We start from the raw sequence: 17,807 nt of genomic DNA, 5'->3' as shown, positions 1-17,807 counted from the left end.
GGATATCCAGCTCATCAGGATCACTGGAGCTGCCCTCTAGCTGCACACTTGTTTGCTGGGGAGGTTTGTCGCTACGGTTTACTTAGACAGATGTCCCCGGCTGTGTCCTCCTGACTAGAGGGGTTGAAGAGGCCCTTTGCCTGCATGACAGCAAAGGCCAGCCGGTCACATCACAAACTCCAGGGAGCTATAGGCTCTGCATGGTACTCATCCTCCCGATTCACAAACAATAAAGACAACCTTGAACCTTGCACAAGACAAGAGCTGTTTTCTTCTTCAATACTTAGAACCACATCTACAATCTACAACTAAGAACCATCTTCCATTGTGTTGACCAGTTGTGTTAACCTAAACCTTAGCACGCATTATAGACATGCCAACTGAAGTCTCCCAGGATCAAAGTTGTGTGCTTTCTACGCCCACCATCCAACCCAACTGTCTCCTGTGGCTTCTGTTCAGCAGAACGCAACCCTTAATTAACTGGAAGGCAATACTCCAAGCAGTAACTACACAATAATGTTATCTTTAGGGAAACAGGGCTGCATAGTAAAGTAAGGAGAGAGGAGAGAGGGGGAGATCAAGGAGAGTCAGAAGTGACGTTTTAAATGAGAGAGATGAAAGGCAGGCTGTTGTTTCTTTACAATAATCTATGGTGTGTAGTCACAGGCAACGATGGTGCATATCTTTCTTTTTAGCAGCAATTCACCGGTTTAGTTATCCATGGACAGACATTTGTTGATCTGGCTTTCTAAATTACCCAACAAGTCGACGAGCTGCCTCAGTCAAAGGGTCAAACTGCATTTCTTCACTCCAAACATTTTTGAGCTTCTTTCACTATTGAAGACACCATACTTTGCAGTAAAATGTTGTGCAATACGGATATGTTTTGTTTGTTGTTTTGTTTGTTGTTTTTTTGTGTAAAAATGGGGACTTGAAATGTTTCATCTCCCTCACTGAGAACTCGAGATCTTTTGATATGCAAATATTAGGATGCCTGCAGTCCTGAATATAATTTCATAAAAGAAATCACAATGTGAGTTTTATGTCTGTACTTCAAGATATGAGGAAAGGTTAGGTCTATCTTTAAAAGCCAAATCAAACCAAATCAAACATGCATATGTGGTGTCTTCACAATGAGGAGGGAACAAATCTATCCATTCTGTTATTTACAATTTTTTAATGTAATCCTTTTTCTTCAGTATTTGTAGTGGTCCTGGTGCTAAAGGTGCTGTCCATGGTGCTGATAATGCTGGAAAACTCTCCTTCCTTCAATTAAAAATAGTACACCATTCTGAGCGACTCACAGGATCACTCACAGTTCAGTCACTAATAACTCTGCATGTCTGGTGTTTAATTTGACACAATCTTACTCATCAAAGGCTTATGGTACACACTTTCATGTGACTTAATCCCTTGTTGTTGCTGTTCACCGCTGCCAACATTTAAAATGAATCATTTGGAATTCCAATGATGTGAGAGTGAAGCACATTGGCCATTTAGAGGAGCTGTTAGGGTTAACTCTTTTTAGGGGTTGTCATCATATTACATATTATTTCATTTCATTTTGCTGACGCTTTTATCCAGTGACTTACAATAAGTGCATTCAACCATGAGTATTGTGACGGTAAAAATATGTGTTATTTTGTGGACTGGTTCAAGGGCAGAGCAACAGGGAGGATGGGGAGGAGAACAGATGGCCATATGCCTTATCGAAACCAATACACTCTGTTCTTTGTTCTTCTCAATTCTTATCCAAGACACTCACACTGTTCCTTCGTTTGTCGTCATAGTGGGCCCTGGAGGGGGGTGCATGTGCTTGTATAAATCACGATGTAATACAATGTATGAATCAAGAGATTCGCTCACTGAGATACATGGCTGTTAAACCCTTTTCCCAGCTTGCCATCTTGAATAAACGGAAAGAAAACTTTGATTCCTTCGAAGACTCTGTTTGTTACAATTGAATATTTGAACCACAACTCTCCTCCTGATCAAACATAGAAATCTTCCACCACAGTACAAACTCAGAACAACAAGAATCAAGAAAGCACAATTTCTTTAAGAAGGCCAAACTACAAAATGCTATAAGTAAGTGCTACTATTGAAGTGCTATAGATCTGCTACCAGATTTCACTTGTCTGTTTAATTAAGCACATTGGCTAGCATCAAATGCTGCAAAAACAATATGGGCAGTGTACGTGTGGAAAAAATGGTCAGATGATGACTATTGATACAACTCCTTAAATCAGGAACAAACACCTCCTGGGATGTCAAGCTAATTACATACATAACAAGACTTTCTGTAGTGCTGGTATTGCACTGATGTTATGACTAAATAAAGGTCAGCCCTGAGAAGAAAAGCTGTTCATTCTGTACACATGACATCTATTGCTTCTGTCCATCCGGGGAGAGGGATCCTCCTCTGTTGCTCTCCTGAAGGTTTCTTCCCCTTTTTCCCTGTGAAAGGTTTTTTTCTGGGGAGTTTTTCCTGATCCGATGTGAGGTCCTGGGACAGGGATGTCGTATGTGTACAGATTGTAAAGCCCTCTGAGACAAATTTGGAATTTGTGATTTTGGGCTATACAAAATAAACTGAATTGAATTGAATTGAATTAAAGCTGTTGAGAATAATACACTGCAAAGGCAACCAGAATAAAGCCTTCTAAAGCACATGGCTGACCTTTTGCATGTAAGGGAAAATACCTCAACAACACTGTAATAATGAGGATATTTACAAAAGAGATGAGAACATGCTACAATATCAGTATTATGTATAGCTGGATGGTTGTGTCAACTCGGGAGGCAACGTGAGCCACGTTTCTGTGGTCAATTCTTCACAAAATAATATGTTTATAGAGGTGGTTGTTAAAGTGCAAAGCAATAAAACTTCAGTAGCAAAAATAGCAACTATACTGTCAAATATGTTTAATAGAGACACAAAGTGTCCTTACCTGTGCGTCTACAGAAGCCCAGCACAAGAACAAGTTTAAGATTAATATCCATACAAGCAAGTCCATAGTTCGTCGGTCTGCCTTCATCTCCAATGTTAACATATATCTCTCTCTATATATATATAAATGAACTATGCGTTCATTTGAATGTAAGCAGCCTTATGCTTGAGATAAACACGCCGCATCCTTGATTATTAGAGAAAGTTCACATTGTTGTTGTCCAGAACTGAGTCTTCCAGCGCAGTGAGAGACAGGTCGCGGAAGTGGACTTCATCAGAGCACAGATTCCACGTGTTGGTTTTTTTCTGCCCATTCAGGTTTCATTCGGCTCTCAGGAAAGAGTTCCGTGACATCGCCGCCCGCAGGTCGTCGGTAGTCTGGAATGCGCGCGGGGGTCGCTAAAAGCGAGCCTCGCGCCCTGTTTCGTCCTGATGAAACAAATCAATAAAAAAACTTCAGCCCGTGCGCACTCTCCATCGCGCAATTGGATGGAGCGTGAATTCCGCGTGCCTCTCTCGACCCTGTGCGAGTCGTCAGCACGTGATCAGATTCAGATGTCCTCTTTCCTCGCGCAGTAAATCACGGGAAAGGAAGCGGGGACACAAACCGAGGCGTGCGTCACTTTTGGCAGTGCAATGTGTTTTTGACGCAGATACATGCTTTCTAAGAAAGTGGCCAACTGTAAATTAGAATATGTTATTAGTTTTTATTCATAGCTTCTTTGTCAAAACCTCCAAGTTCAGCTCAAGCAACTGTAATAGTAATAACCAATGTTTGTTTTTTTTACTTGGGGGACATGAATTGTGACAATAACATATTTAATAGACTAAATTATCACCACGCTTTGTATCCATCTTATCTTGTTATGATGTATGTTAACTTATTTTAAGCAGAAACTCAGCTTGTATTTTTCACAGCATAAGCTTTGATAATATTGTGATTTAATAATTGCAATATGATGGTTTTTTTGCCCTATTTGAGGCAGGTAAAACAAGTGGTAAACACAATACGATCACCATGAACTTGATATGGAAAACATAAAGGACCCAAACGCAGATAAGACAGCCAGACTTGTGCAGTTAATGATTTATTGTAGAATAAACAATCACAGAGGGAACAACACACAGACGTCACAAAATAAAACAGGAAAATAAACAAGAAACTCAAGACCATGATGATTGAATACAAAAAAAAGAAAAGAAAATGTGCAGCAGAAAATAGCGACTGTTATAATGTCATGGCATTTTGCTTTAAAAAAACAAGCAAATACATAATGTGTCCTTTCCTGTGCTTCAACTGAAGTTGACTGTGTGGGTTTATTGTATCTCCTTTTTACTGAAGGTTGAAACAAGGAACAAGGACTTTTACACTCAACTTATTATGCTATGTGTAAGTACGGAGCCACACAAACATTATTATAACAGTGAGAATGAATTAACGCTTTGATCAATCATTCACAACATTTAACTTGAAAAGCATCCCATCTCATATTCAAGCCCAGTCAACGCAACATGTTTTCCAGCGAGAGGCCATGGTGTCAAAGCAGCTGTCCATGGTGCTGGCAAGGCACCAAATGGCAGCAGCATGGAACAAGCATTAGTGAGACACAAGCCTGTCCAATATTCTTTCTTTCACATGTGTGCTTTAGTCAGTATCCGGTCTGTTACATTAAATTACATTTAGCTTACAATACATTCAACCGTGAGTACAAACTCAGAACAACAAGAATCAAGAAAAATCTTGAAGTGCTCTAAGTAAGTGCCGTCTAAGGGCTACTAAAGTGCTACTTACTTTGAGCATGCATCGCTATGTGCCCGGACTGCAGCACAACACACAATGACTCAGTGATGAACTCATTCAGCGCATACACCACGGACCCACACTGTGCGTCATCCTGTTTAAATCCTTTAATGAAAACTGTTGACATTTGTGGGCTGTCATTTACCCAGCATGCAATGGGTGTAAAATACACCACTTTGTGTAACAATAGGGGACAGACAAAAAACCTGTCCGCCAAGAAGAGAGAAAATATGCACATTTATCGGCAAAAACCTTCTGAATGCATTTTTGCAGAAATAGAAAAAGATCCCGAAGCGAGCGCCCTCTCTCATCAACATCGATTTGAATATGCTGATTTCACACTGAAGCGCCTGTTATTTCTCCGCCCAATTAGTTGAAAAAGGGCATCCACTTTTGCCCTGCCAAGGCCTCCTCACAGCACTGAACCGATGGCCTGCTATGTCCCATCCATTCACTCTCGTGACACCTGAAGTGAAATGAATGAAGTGTCCAATCCTACGTTAGCAACCGTAACTAGGCACAGGGGGCCTGTCAATTTTCCAGCGGGGGGGCTGGAACCTGCAAAGTCCGACTGCCGATATACTCAAAGTTTAGAGGAGAGTGTCGTATTTGTAATCTTCCTGAAGCCAAGAGCGCAAGAGGAGGGATGTCGGATATGGACTGAGGAGCGTGGAAGACCAACATGATAGCAAATAAAGATGGATTTGGAATATCCATAACTTATATTGTTGTAAACACCACATTGACATGTCATGGGTTCAGGGGCTAAGCGAAGGGTCAGCTCAGCTTAAAAAGAGCACTTCGGACATCCAAAGCAATTAAATTGTTATATTTCAGTGCACTTTTTCACACAGAGCTGATGTAGACCGTACTGTATAATATTATTTATGGAGACCATTCCCACCATGAGCTAAAGTGGCAAAGGGAAAAAACTCCCTTTGAAGACACATAATTCTTTCATCGAGCGAGATAATTAATCTGTTCAAACATTTAATGAGATAAGGAAATCACATTCACTATTACATGTATTCAAAGAACTTAATGTCCCCTCCAAGTGAATACATACTCCTGGGTCAATGTGTATTAACGTGCCACAACCTGAGTGTGTGCTATTATAGACACAAATAGCACACACTCAAAAACATGCATAACAATTTATCAGAGGGTATTGAGATACCGGCAGAAAGGAGAGAGGAGGGGGAGACAAGACAGCGTAAAACTATTTGAGAGAGAGATGAAGAGTAAGTTAGAAAAGAGAACAGTTAGTGTATTATTGTAACACTGAGGCACGCACGATTCAAGCAATTAACTGATGTGACATTCAAACATGATTGGCAGGGCCGAGAATTAGTTTTTCACATTTTACTTGTATCCATATTAATAGTGGCCAATATGTTTCCGTATAGCTGGCTCATTCATTCTTAATGAAACATCAGCAGTCGAAGAAAAAAAAGGAAAGGTTTGTTAATTTCACAGATGTTTTGTTCCTAATACTTTATTATAATATGAAATAGATGGTATATTGAATCCGTATAGACCTCCAATATATTTAAGGTGCCCTCACAGCTTTCTTCAGCTCCATCAGAAGCTTCAATCAAGTGTATTATCGTCACTTTTCCTCTCAAAAGCCTCAGAGGACGCTGCTTCGCTTTCACCATGAGTACCACAACATTGATGTTTCTGCTCCCAAAATTGTAAACAAGGACACTCGTGATTTACTAGGTGAGTCAGTTATAAACAGGGAAAAGTGTTGAAAATGTGATTTTTGAATGCTGATTATTTCATGGCAGCTTTGCATATATATGAGGCTCACATGGGGATGCAGACTGAAAACCTGCTGGCGTGTTTGGTTTTACAAAGATGCTGTGAGCCTTTGTTGAATTTTCAGTAATAAGTTGTTTTGACCTCCAACTGATTCATTATCTCGCAACTCCCATAGAGGCTATTTACATTTTTACAGTTATTCAGTTTGCTCATTGGGGCTGAACATAAAAAGGTTAAGAACTGGCCTTTTAGCTGTTCTTACATTAAAGAATGTTTTTTCTAAACAGAAGAATTTACTGGCATGGTCGATGGCCAAAATAAAACCTAGCATTCCATACCATTTAAATGTTTTATTATTTTAATAAAAGACACAACTCTGTTGACGTTTTCCTCAAATTAGTCACAACACATGTTTTCATTCATATTAAGAAAGCTCAGTTTGATAGCTAATTAGCAATGAGCTGCAGCTGTAGTCAAGTCAATCTTTATTTGTGTAGCACATTTAAAAACAACAGTTGACAAAAGTGCTGAACAGGAATAACACATTAATATGAGGAAAACAACATTAAGAGCAGAAGAAACAATAAAACATAATGTGCATATAATAGCAGAAAAAGAATTGCAACACAACAGAAGACGACGTCGAACCCGTTTGTGCATCGTAATCGTTGCAGCTGGGTGGTAAGTTGAGCAGTTCGACCACAGCACCCTGCATGCTGCGGTACGTGGGTATTACATCACGGCTAAGAACCAAATCAGATTGGGTTCTTAGCCAAAGGGTGTAGTTGTGTTTTTCCCTTAAATGTCAAAGATGACGTTTACACTCCCAGAAGGGTGTAGCTAATTGTCTCTAATGAATTGACACTCTGACGTGACAGACAGAGAGTGCGGTTGCTCTCCTGCTCGAGATGAGAGGAGAGCTGATTGAGGCAGTGACTCCTGCCATCTTGCTTCCCAGCATGACGAGCGTGTCCCGATGATGTTGGGAAACACTCACTATGATTTAAATGTTACCGTTATTGTCCAACACTGAGTTTTTGATTGGAGAAAACCCGTTACCATGCCAAGTGTACTGCTAGCAGTGGTGTATAGTAACAAAGTATAAATACGTTTTTACTGTACTTAAGTTGTTTTTTGGGATATCTGTACTTTACTTTACTATTTATATTTCTGTTGACTTTCACTTTTACTTCACTAAATTTTGCAAAGAAAACTGATACTTTTACTTTGATACATTTTCCCTGAAACCTTCGTTACTCGCTACAAAATCAAATCTATCTTTTGAAAAAAAAAATGAATCATGAGACCAACGTCGGGGACTGTGGTGGAACACAGACTCCAAGCAAGCAGGTTGAATCAGTGGTGCTAGCTTGAAGTTACATCATTGGTTAATCACGTTATTGCGCAATTGCAAACAAGTGCTCTCAAAGCCGCGTTCTTTTGATACAGTGATGCCCAGGATGCTAACTTAGCTAGCGACTAGCTACATGAGTAGATGACGGATTTCATGATGGAAGCAGAAATGGAAGCACCTGCTACTCCCGCAACAAACGACGGTGGTGACGAAGACCAACACCGGATCGGAGTATATCTCTGGCTGGGGAGGGGAGACAGGTGTCTGATCTTCTAATTTAGCTATACATGGTGTACGTTCGCTATCTATCATAAATTCAATGCGACATTAGTGTAGTACACAGACCGCTAGCGAGTTAGTGAGCTGAGGAAGTGTTGACAGTTGTGAGATTGTTGATTTGAGTCATCTTAGCTATAATCATTGCAGCACTAGTTGGCTAACGTTAGATAACGTAATGTTAGCTAGCCACCACACGATTGACAGGAGCCACGAGAGCGCAGCATTACAATTTGAACCGCGTCGTAGTGCGCAGACTGTGCGTAAACGGTGCGTAAACTGTCTGTAAACTGTGCGTAAACTGTCTGTAAACTGTGCGTAAACTGCGTGAACTGTCTGTAAACTGTCTGTAAACTGTGCGTAAACTGTGCGTAAACTGTCTGTAAACTGTGCGTAAACTGTGCGTAAACTGTACGTGAACTGTCTGTAAACTGTCTGTAAACTGTGCGTAAACTGTGCGCACAAAGCTGTCTGTGAAGCTGAACACACCTCTACCTGCCTCAGCGGCCTGTGAAATGCTATTTAGCATTGAAGGACTAGTCTTCAGCCCAAAAAGTTATTTTGAAGATGAACAGGACATTTTTCAGTTTCACTGGGTTGTTACTTTCGGTGCTGCTTTAGTATTGATCATGTTTTGATATTTGAGTTGTGGCCCTTTGTTTTTTTATTAACAGCATTTACTTGCACTTTTACTTTCACTACTTGAGTACATTTAATATCAGAAAATTACTTTTGATACTTAATTACAGTAAATACTAGATACTTTAAGACTTTTACTCAAGTAGTATTAGCTCATAGGTGACTTTTACTTTTACTAGAGTCATTTTCTTTACTTTTACTCAAGTATTGCTTGTGGCTACTTTATACACCACAGACAGCATGCTGGTTGGCTCAGAACAGACCCACAACAATGACTTAAGACTCAAGAATAAGAGCAAACCCAACGAAACAGGCAAGTTAACACACGGGTGGAGAATCAAAGTCCAGGATATCAGGCAGGCAGGATCAGGTCAGACCTGCAGGTGGAGGGCTTAATAGGAGGGCAGCTGGGAGAGGCTGAGTCTGGAACAAGCCATTTAGTGAGAGTGTTAATCTGTCAAAATGATTGGATGAGTGTTTAGGTCAAATTTGTGACACCATGACCTCATATCTAAAACCTTTAGATAAAATAATCGTTGTTGATCGAACATATGTAATGCATTGTGATTGAAAAACACACAGGATTTAGACTCTATTGTAAATCTCCTTTAATCCCTACTGTTCTGTGCCGCAACACATGTACAAATTAGTTGCTCTTGAACATAATGTCATGTTTCCACAGTGTGCACATTTTTTTTGTATAAAATCCTGATTTCTTTTCAGTGGTTTTAATAAAACAACAGTTATATAAAATATTAAAAAAGACAGGTATGCATTTCCCTCACTTTAAACCATGTGGTTTTAGTGGTTGGAAATTGTGGACACAGGGTTTTGTCCTAAACTAGCACACACTGAGACATTTCAATTGAACATTATCCTGAACCCTGCTGGATACTTGAATAGCTATTACAAAATGTCATCTGCTGTGTGGAATAGCTGCAGCCGACTTATTATAACTCCATAACTCCAAAAGGTTGTGAAAGTGAAAATGCAGTATTATCAGGGTGGACTTTTAAACCTAGAGTAATGACTGAAGTTATGGTGTTCATTGAAAATATTATGAAAATGAATATTTTAGCTGCCAGTCATCCCATTTGTTGACTGTCTGAATGCATGAGAGGAACAACATGAATATCGTATTGCATTTTGGGGAATTTAAAGGCCATGGTGAAAGACAGTATAATAATTACAACATATACCTACAAGTTCCCCTTGCCATTTCCTACACATGTATTGTTTTAAAAAATGACATTTAGCTTGACTTAATATGAAAGGGAAGGTTGTTACACAAGAAAATCCCAGTATAGAAAAATAACATCTTTCTATTTTACAAGGAACATTGCATGACATGATTTTTGCTCCTGTGTTGCAGGTACGTTGGCTTGGAACCATGTCAATTATATATATAATTTTGTGTGTGTGTGTGTAGGATGGTCTAGTTAAGGTGGGTTGGATGGACTGCACCTCACAGGAACAGCTCTGTGACAGTTTCCAGGTATTTTTCAGCACTACTGATAATACTACTGATATTACCAATGTAAGATACGTACTAGTATTGGTGTCTAATCCTTCTGCGGTATTTCAGGTGACCAGTGGAGTGACTGCTTTGTTCCCACCTGGAAGTTCTCTGGATCTACAAGGCAGCATACTGGTAAGACACAGAACACAGTGCTGTGCTTTCTTTAGTCATTGTAGGTGGAGTCCTGCAGCACTGACTCAAACGTGTCTGTGTTCCAGTGGCTGAATACTCTGGACAGTAAGGAGATTTACAACGAGGTCATCAACCACCTGCCTGATCTGGAACAACTGACCAGTAACAACTTCCAGGTACACACACTCACAAATACCCTACAACCTTTAGGTACTCATACTCACAAATACCCTACAACCGTTAGATACTAACACTCACAAATACCCTACAACCTTTAGGTACTCATTCTCACAACTACCCTACAACCTTTAAGTACTTATACTCACAAATACCATACAACCTTTAGGTACTCATACTCACAAATACCCTACAACCTTTAGGTACTTATACTCACAAATACCATACAACCTTTAGGTACTCATACTCACAAATACCCTACAACCTTTAGGTACTCATACTCACAAATACCCTACAACCGTTAGATACTAACACTCACAAATACCCTACAACCTTTAGGTACTTGCATTCACAAATACCCTACAACCTTTAGGTACTCATACTCACAAATACCCTACAACCGTTAGATACTCACACTCACAAATACCCTACAACCTTTAGGTACTTGCATTCACAAATACCCTACAACCTTTAGGTACTTACATTCACAAATACCCTACAACCTTTAGGTACTTACATTCACAAATACCCTACAACCTTTAGGTACTTACATTCACAAATACCCTACAACCTTTAGGTACTTATACTCACAAATACCCTACAACCTTTAGGTACTTACATTCACAAATACCTTACAACCTTTAGGTACTTACATTCACAAATACCCTACCACTTCCAGCTACACACACTCACAAATACCCTACAGCTTTCAGTTGTACATCGACACTCTAAAATACAAAACAAAATGTTCAGTCTGTTTTAACTTCTTATCCCCAGAGTAAGCTCGCCCATCATCGCTGGTTGGTGAGTTTTATGTTTGGAAACGGAAGCCCCGCCTCCAATGCCATTTAGCTTGACTTAATATGAAAGGGAAGGTCAGAAAATCCCAGTATAGAAAAATAACATCTTTCTATTTTACAAGGAACATTGCATGACATGATTCTTGCTCCTGTGTTGCAGGTACGTTGGCTTGGAACCATGTCATTATATATATATATATATATATATATATATATATATATATATATATATATATATATAGTTACAAATCTTTAACTCAATCTTCAATAGATAATAATACAACTTGCTTCCTTATTGGTCCAATACTTGTTCTGGGACACTGGATTAATAAGGCAAGTCAAAGTCTCTTCACCTTCATATTAAAACAAAAAACAAGTGAGATTTTCATTTTTTATTATGCACTTGAATGTAATTTGTGAGCTATGTTGGCTGCTATATGCTTGCAAAGCCCTTGAAATGGTTTTATTTTTCTCTCATTCTTACAGTTGTGAAAGCTATTTTATTCTGATCGTACCTTCTTCTCGACCAGAATACTGAGGGGTACTTTAGTTTTTCAAATGTATGTTACTTAATACTTCTTATTCATTAGGGAAATATCAACTTACAGAAACCATTAGCATAGATTACACTACAACACTAACAAGTTAAATCCACTTTTTTTTATCTATCCAGCGTGGGATTTAATAAGTAAATATTGTTTAACAAGTCTGGCTCCCTGAACATTAAACTAAATGCTATGACACTGTTAAAATTATGAAAATGAATGGAGGCCAGAGGACCTCACTGTTTCCATGACAAAAAGCGTCCAGTTTGATGTGTGCTGGACGCTGTTTTTTATTGTGTTGGACAGCATTAAGTTCCAGTGCTTATATTGAATCAGTTCAGAACGAAGGCTGTGTGTGAATCCTCTCTGTGCACTATGTCACCACTCCGAGTGGAGGTGAAAAGAACAGGGCTGTATGCAACGTAATGATATTGTTATGGACATATCTGGAGCTCCCTGTAGTCCTCTCTTCTTATATGATCCCCCTTGTGTTGCAATTATGTATTGTGTGTGTCCTACTGTGGAATTGTTTTAAAACTGCTGCAAGCGTACTTAAAATATTGACATGCAAAATCAGATTTTTGGAGTGTGTTTACTCAAAATAAAAATAAAATAACTCCAGTAGCTGAACAACAAGTGGGAAAAAAAGAGCAGATGGTGAGACAGACGTGGTCAGCCAGCTGCTCAAAAATGATTGTTTTAAAATGTTGCAATAAGGAATCGCAGCTCAGCTCGCACCACACGTCTAAAGTCCCGTTACTAATCAGCAAAATATGCTAGTTTATAGTTTTTGTTAAAAAGAATGCAGTATAAGGACTTGTTGCTTGTACTAACTAACTGGTTGGTTTCTGGAGCTTCAGGCAAAAGCGTGATTCAGTTGTCTCCCCTTGAGGTGTCTGCTGTGTACACTGGATTTGATGGGTACACGGGGACGGCAGGAAGCCCAGGAGGCGGAGCAGCAGCGGGTCAGTAGGGGACAACAGGTCATTTTCTCTTGGAAAATTAATGTGGCCACGCGGCGCCCTGGTAGCTCACCGGCTGAGTCCTTACCGCAGGTTTGAGTCCAGCCCATGTCCTCCTCTCTCTGCTGTGTGGTTTCCTGTCTGTCTCTCTCACTATTAAACAAAACGGTGTCGAGCTCCTTGCATTTCATTGGCCTCCAGGTTTGTTATTTCTCTGGTATGGGCCCTTCCTTTTACTTTACATTTGTCAAATTAAAAATCTAATTAAAAGGAATTACTCTCATCCTAATAGCCCAGAGTCCTTTCTAGGGAATCAAATGCAGGAATTAATTTCCCATTTGGACCAGAATTTAAGATCTTGGACCATTATACTGTTACGTTGCGTCAGGTCTTCGGGGGCCAGGTTTCTCATCACACAAGCCAGTTGCCAGAAATCTTTTTTGTTACTGTATGTTTCTGCCCACTACGTGTTGGACGTTGACGAACCAAAAATACATTTCATCAGCACTATTCATATTAGCCTAGTATCACGAAGACATGTGGTTAACGTTGAGAAACGATTAGTTAGATTTAGGCAATAAAACTACCAGGTCAATGCTCGTGACAACATTATAGTTTAGGGTTTAAATAGTATTGTAACAATGTAACTTCCACAATATAACTTTTATTTAAATAGGAAGTTCTATTGAGATTCAAACCTCAGATAAACAACACAAGTAAACAGGTCTCCTGAGTGAAAGTCCTGTATTGTTTTTGTGACACTCATTGTTATACCATGAATGTTTAATACCACCTACCTTTAAATAACGGTCGCTCAATATACTACACCGCTTGCTTTGTGAGTTTTTCTTCACTAAGTTTTGAACCCATCATGATGAAGTAACAGAGCAAACAGGCGTAAGAAATACTTTGCTACAAGGTTGTACTTTTTAGACCGCTATTCTCTCAGCAAGTTTGCAGACGTATAAAACTCACAAGGCCAAACATGACGGAAAAATAGAAAAAGGTTGTGCTCACTAGAAAATACATAAACAAGTGGGTGTATTTCACCATGAACATGCACCAGATAAGAATAAGTTGGTGCAGCCATTTCACAAGAAAGGTTCAAACTTCCATTAAAGAATGAAATGAAATACGGTACTAAAAGGGATTAAATCAAATGCATCCTTAATAACAGCAACACAAAGAAAAACAGAGAGGTTACCAGATAGTTAAATAAGTATTGTTTTACATTGGGTCACATAAATGTTGTTTCAATCAGACATCATTGTCTGCACATTAGATCAAGTCTGTCTGAAAGGGTTTATACCTTATAGTACTTGCCTTTCTTAACATGTAAGCTCATCTTCTAAACAACTTCTCTCTCCCCTGAGTACAGTGTTTATAAATATACCCTGAACCCATTTAATCCCGCCTGCCTGCTTACTTAAGCATACAGACTAATGGATCCACCGCTGAGCTGCATGAATGTGGTACTGAATGACCCTCAAATGCAATGAAACAAAGCTCCCTTGAAATGATACTATAAGAGAAAGGCGGCCTGATAAATGAGCACCTACAGCTGCACTTAGTGGCGAAGGTTCTGCTCCTAAAAAGCTTGCAAGAAATTGTGAAAGTGAGATGCCGTTGCTATATAATCAGATGGATGTCAGTAGCACACAGTCTGAAAAGAACCCTGATCTGGACATTTATATAATCAGAAATGAGAACACCGGGTGACTGCTTTGAGGAGGTATAGAGCCAGAAAAGAACACATGATGTGCAAGATGAATGCAACGTGTGAGGTCAGCGAGGTGACCTCACGCATTGCCAGAGACTGTTGAGGAACAGCACCATTCACTTGCTCCACGTCTGTTAGCCTGCCTGTCTCCTTCAACAACAAGTCATTTCCACCTGCTGCTTATTCCTATTTAAAAAACAATCTATTGCCAAAGACCTGTTAAACCTTTTGTTGTTTCGTTCAAGTTGCAAAATGATAGTAATCGTTGAAATAGTTTCCCAGAAATTTGCATTGTAACAAGCATGCATTTGCTCTTTTAATGCAATTATTTGGCACATCTTGTAATTATGTTGCTTCTCTTTTAAATTGAAGAAAAGTGCAAACGTTTGTGTATTACAGAGGATAAGTAATCAGCACAGTGCTGACCCCTAGTGGCAAGACCCTCAAATGGCACAGAACCCATTCGTTACATTTCTGTCTCCATCCTGGTCCCCTTTTGATTGAAGATCTGCAGTCTATTAAAAAAGGACTCCGGTTTCCTCAGCTGCTTCACATCATTGCTGATTATACTAACATGGCAACGTTGCCTGATGACGTAAAGGTTGAACCGCAGTGCGTACATGAGATATTAAGCTCCAAAGCGGGTTCAGGTGGTTTCCCTTGATTCAGCGCCGGAGTGGAGACATTGCAGCCATCGAACACCTCGTGGTCTCGTGCCGAGTGCCTCTCCTCGCCACTTTCTCCCAGGACATGAATGTAAATCGATAGCAGAGACGCCGGCCGGCCTCACGTCCCCAGAGAGGCTTGAAATCAATGAAAAAAAAAAAAAAAAAAAGGGGTGATATCAGCATTCTCGGTGTTGAAATCAATGGACCTTGACGGCTCTGAGGATTAATGAGCGGAGCTTCTGCTGAACAAGCAAGATGACTCTCAAAACCTGTGTAGCCGTGTTCCCCTCTGACCACGGGCCATCCAGCAAAGTCATCTGCATTTTAATAGCATGCATACTCATCTACCAAAGAAAAGAAAGCAGAGAAATACGTGAAGTCACAATACTTGTATCTCTTTATTGAAATATAATCGACCCCTGAGGCTAGATTAAAAAAGGCCAGTTTGTTTGTGCCTCGTCTAGTTCCTCAGTCTGACACAGCCAGTTCAAACACAACAGACCTGTCCAAAAACACACGTTACACAACTGGTGCCACTGGTCCAAATGTTTGTTTTGTTTGTTATTAAAAACCCTCACTGCCACATACTGACAGCTTCAGGACATACAGGACTCAAATCAATTGCATAACGTCAACAAAACTTGGTGTCCATCTGAAAAAAAGAAATACAATTATTTCTACCTCTCCAATACATGAAAACAAACGTGCTCAATTTAGCTCACATGTAACCCAGGGTCAAATGATCGAGACATTATATTCACTTTCGGCATTTGTATTTGGTCTGCCTGAAATGTGAAGACGGTGCAACAGAGCTGCAGGTTTCTTTGTACCAGCCACGAGGATTCAGTCAGGAAAGGGAACTTTCTAATTTCAAAACTGGGATTTGGACCTCGAACCAAAAAGGTCAAAGAGTCAACTTGTGGACACCCGACTGGAACGTATACGCTCAGTCTGTGTTGAGGAGCTGTGTGCGACATTTTTTGGAAATATGCTTAGACGAGAGGATCGATACCGCTCTACACTAAATATGAAGCAAGCCTGCATTAATTGAGACTGGAAGCATAAAAGTCTTGAAACAGCTCGCCTGGCTTTTGTCCAAAAAGTAAGAAATAATCCAGCAGACAAGCCCACAGTTTGTATAGATCAGAGAAGATGTTCAGTGAGCTTCAGAGGTGCTGGTTGGCTGACATTGTTCCCCGGCCAGACTGGCGGCTTCCAGTCTTTACACTAAAGATATAAGACAACGACTGCTGGCTCCATTTTATGATTTTAATCTACCGACGTAACGCTCGGCAACGAATAGGGAAAAAACATGTAAGTGTCCATCTATTCATTTAAGAAATTTCACATTGAACAAAAACATAAAAAAAAAGGACTTGTTTTGTGTGATCATATTTTCTCCTGCGAGTCCTGCCACTCAAGTAGAGAAGAAGACCTCAGGATCAAACCGTTTCTTCTTCTTGGTCCACGACACATGAAACGTCTCTTCATGCTCATGGGTCTTTTGCCCTTGAGCACCAAAGAAATGAAAAAAAAGGGGGGGGGGGGGGGGGGGCTGGGGTAGCTTTTTGTCCAGGTCTGGGACACGCTGAGGTAACAGACAGTAATAAATTATTCAGTCGTTTAAAAAAAAAAAAATCACTTTGCAAGAATCATATCAATACTTCATATCAATAATACAAAATGGTATCAAATATACATGATGCAACATTTTCAAACACATTCAGTTTTTTTTTGTTGTTTCTTTTTTCCTCTGATCCAGAGTCTGTTGCTCAAGTACTCGTCCGTCCTTCTGGGAACTCTTTGAAAGTCCCGTTAACAGCAGACGGAGACTCTTCTTTCACTGAGGTTACTTTTTCCACTTTCATGCTGAGGTGAATTTGTACGCCATTCAATAACTGAGTGTAACATGGAACCTTTCCTTCAATACCTTTCGAATTATTAAATTCCAATTTATTTCATCTCCGTCACAACCGTCGCCGAGGCAACGGGCTTACACAGGCACACAGGGCTACAACGCAAATGGCCTCTTTGCTTGTTTTGTTATTCGATTTTTACATTCAAATAATTTTTGACCGTGCCCGGTTTGAACAGAAAGCAACATGCCAATAGGAAAGTCAGAAATTGTATTAAAAGTGCAAAAATGTATTCCTTCAAGAGACGGTATTCTTCCAGACAAAAAAAAAAAAAAAAAAAGAAGTTGTCCACCGAAACTTTAGTGCATTAACAGTACAAGCCATTTTATAGGTTATTAAATTGTCCATTCCCATCTAGCTCCCGACTGCAGACGTGAATGTACTGAATGTCTTGTTGCTTCGAGTGTTTCCTACAACTAAACTTAGTCTGTCAGGTCAACATGGCTTCACGCCCCGGGGCTACAGTATGTATCCCCAAACCAAAGGAGTGCTCTCCTTGACGGAGCATGAGTCGTCGTCCTGAATTCAGCGGTGCGGTCAAAAGCCCCTTGATTGAAATAAAGTGACATCACATTATTTTGGTT

General features: G+C 39.9%; 2 protein-coding genes across 2 annotated transcripts in view; one reads left to right on the top strand and one right to left on the bottom strand.

Annotated features, from left to right (window-relative positions):
• The window catches only part of pth2ra (parathyroid hormone 2 receptor a), a 40,588-nt gene extending 37,535 nt beyond the window's left edge, over positions 1 to 3,053 (bottom strand). Inside the window, exon 1 of the mRNA XM_034561879.1 lies at positions 2,952 to 3,053. Within this exon, the coding sequence (XP_034417770.1) occupies positions 2,952 to 3,053 (102 nt within the window). The remainder of the gene's footprint in view (positions 1 to 2,951) is intronic.
• Positions 3,054 to 10,214: 7,161 nt separating this feature from the next.
• On the top strand, positions 10,215 to 11,464 carry LOC117750606 (dnaJ homolog subfamily C member 10-like). Its single transcript, XM_034561875.1, has 4 exons — positions 10,215 to 10,279; positions 10,370 to 10,435; positions 10,522 to 10,611; positions 11,390 to 11,464. Exons 1-4 carry the CDS (start codon positions 10,238 to 10,240, stop codon positions 11,462 to 11,464), a joined length of 273 nt encoding a protein of 90 aa, XP_034417766.1. The 5' UTR covers positions 10,215 to 10,237.
• Positions 11,465 to 17,807: the final 6,343 nt, after the last annotated feature.

The sequence above is a fragment of the Cyclopterus lumpus genome, chromosome 21, assembly GCF_009769545.1.
Source record: "Cyclopterus lumpus isolate fCycLum1 chromosome 21, fCycLum1.pri, whole genome shotgun sequence".
Taxonomy (NCBI): domain Eukaryota; kingdom Metazoa; phylum Chordata; class Actinopteri; order Perciformes; family Cyclopteridae; genus Cyclopterus; species Cyclopterus lumpus.
Note: the sequence above shows the minus strand (reverse complement) of the source record. Positions and strands in the feature narration are given on the sequence as shown.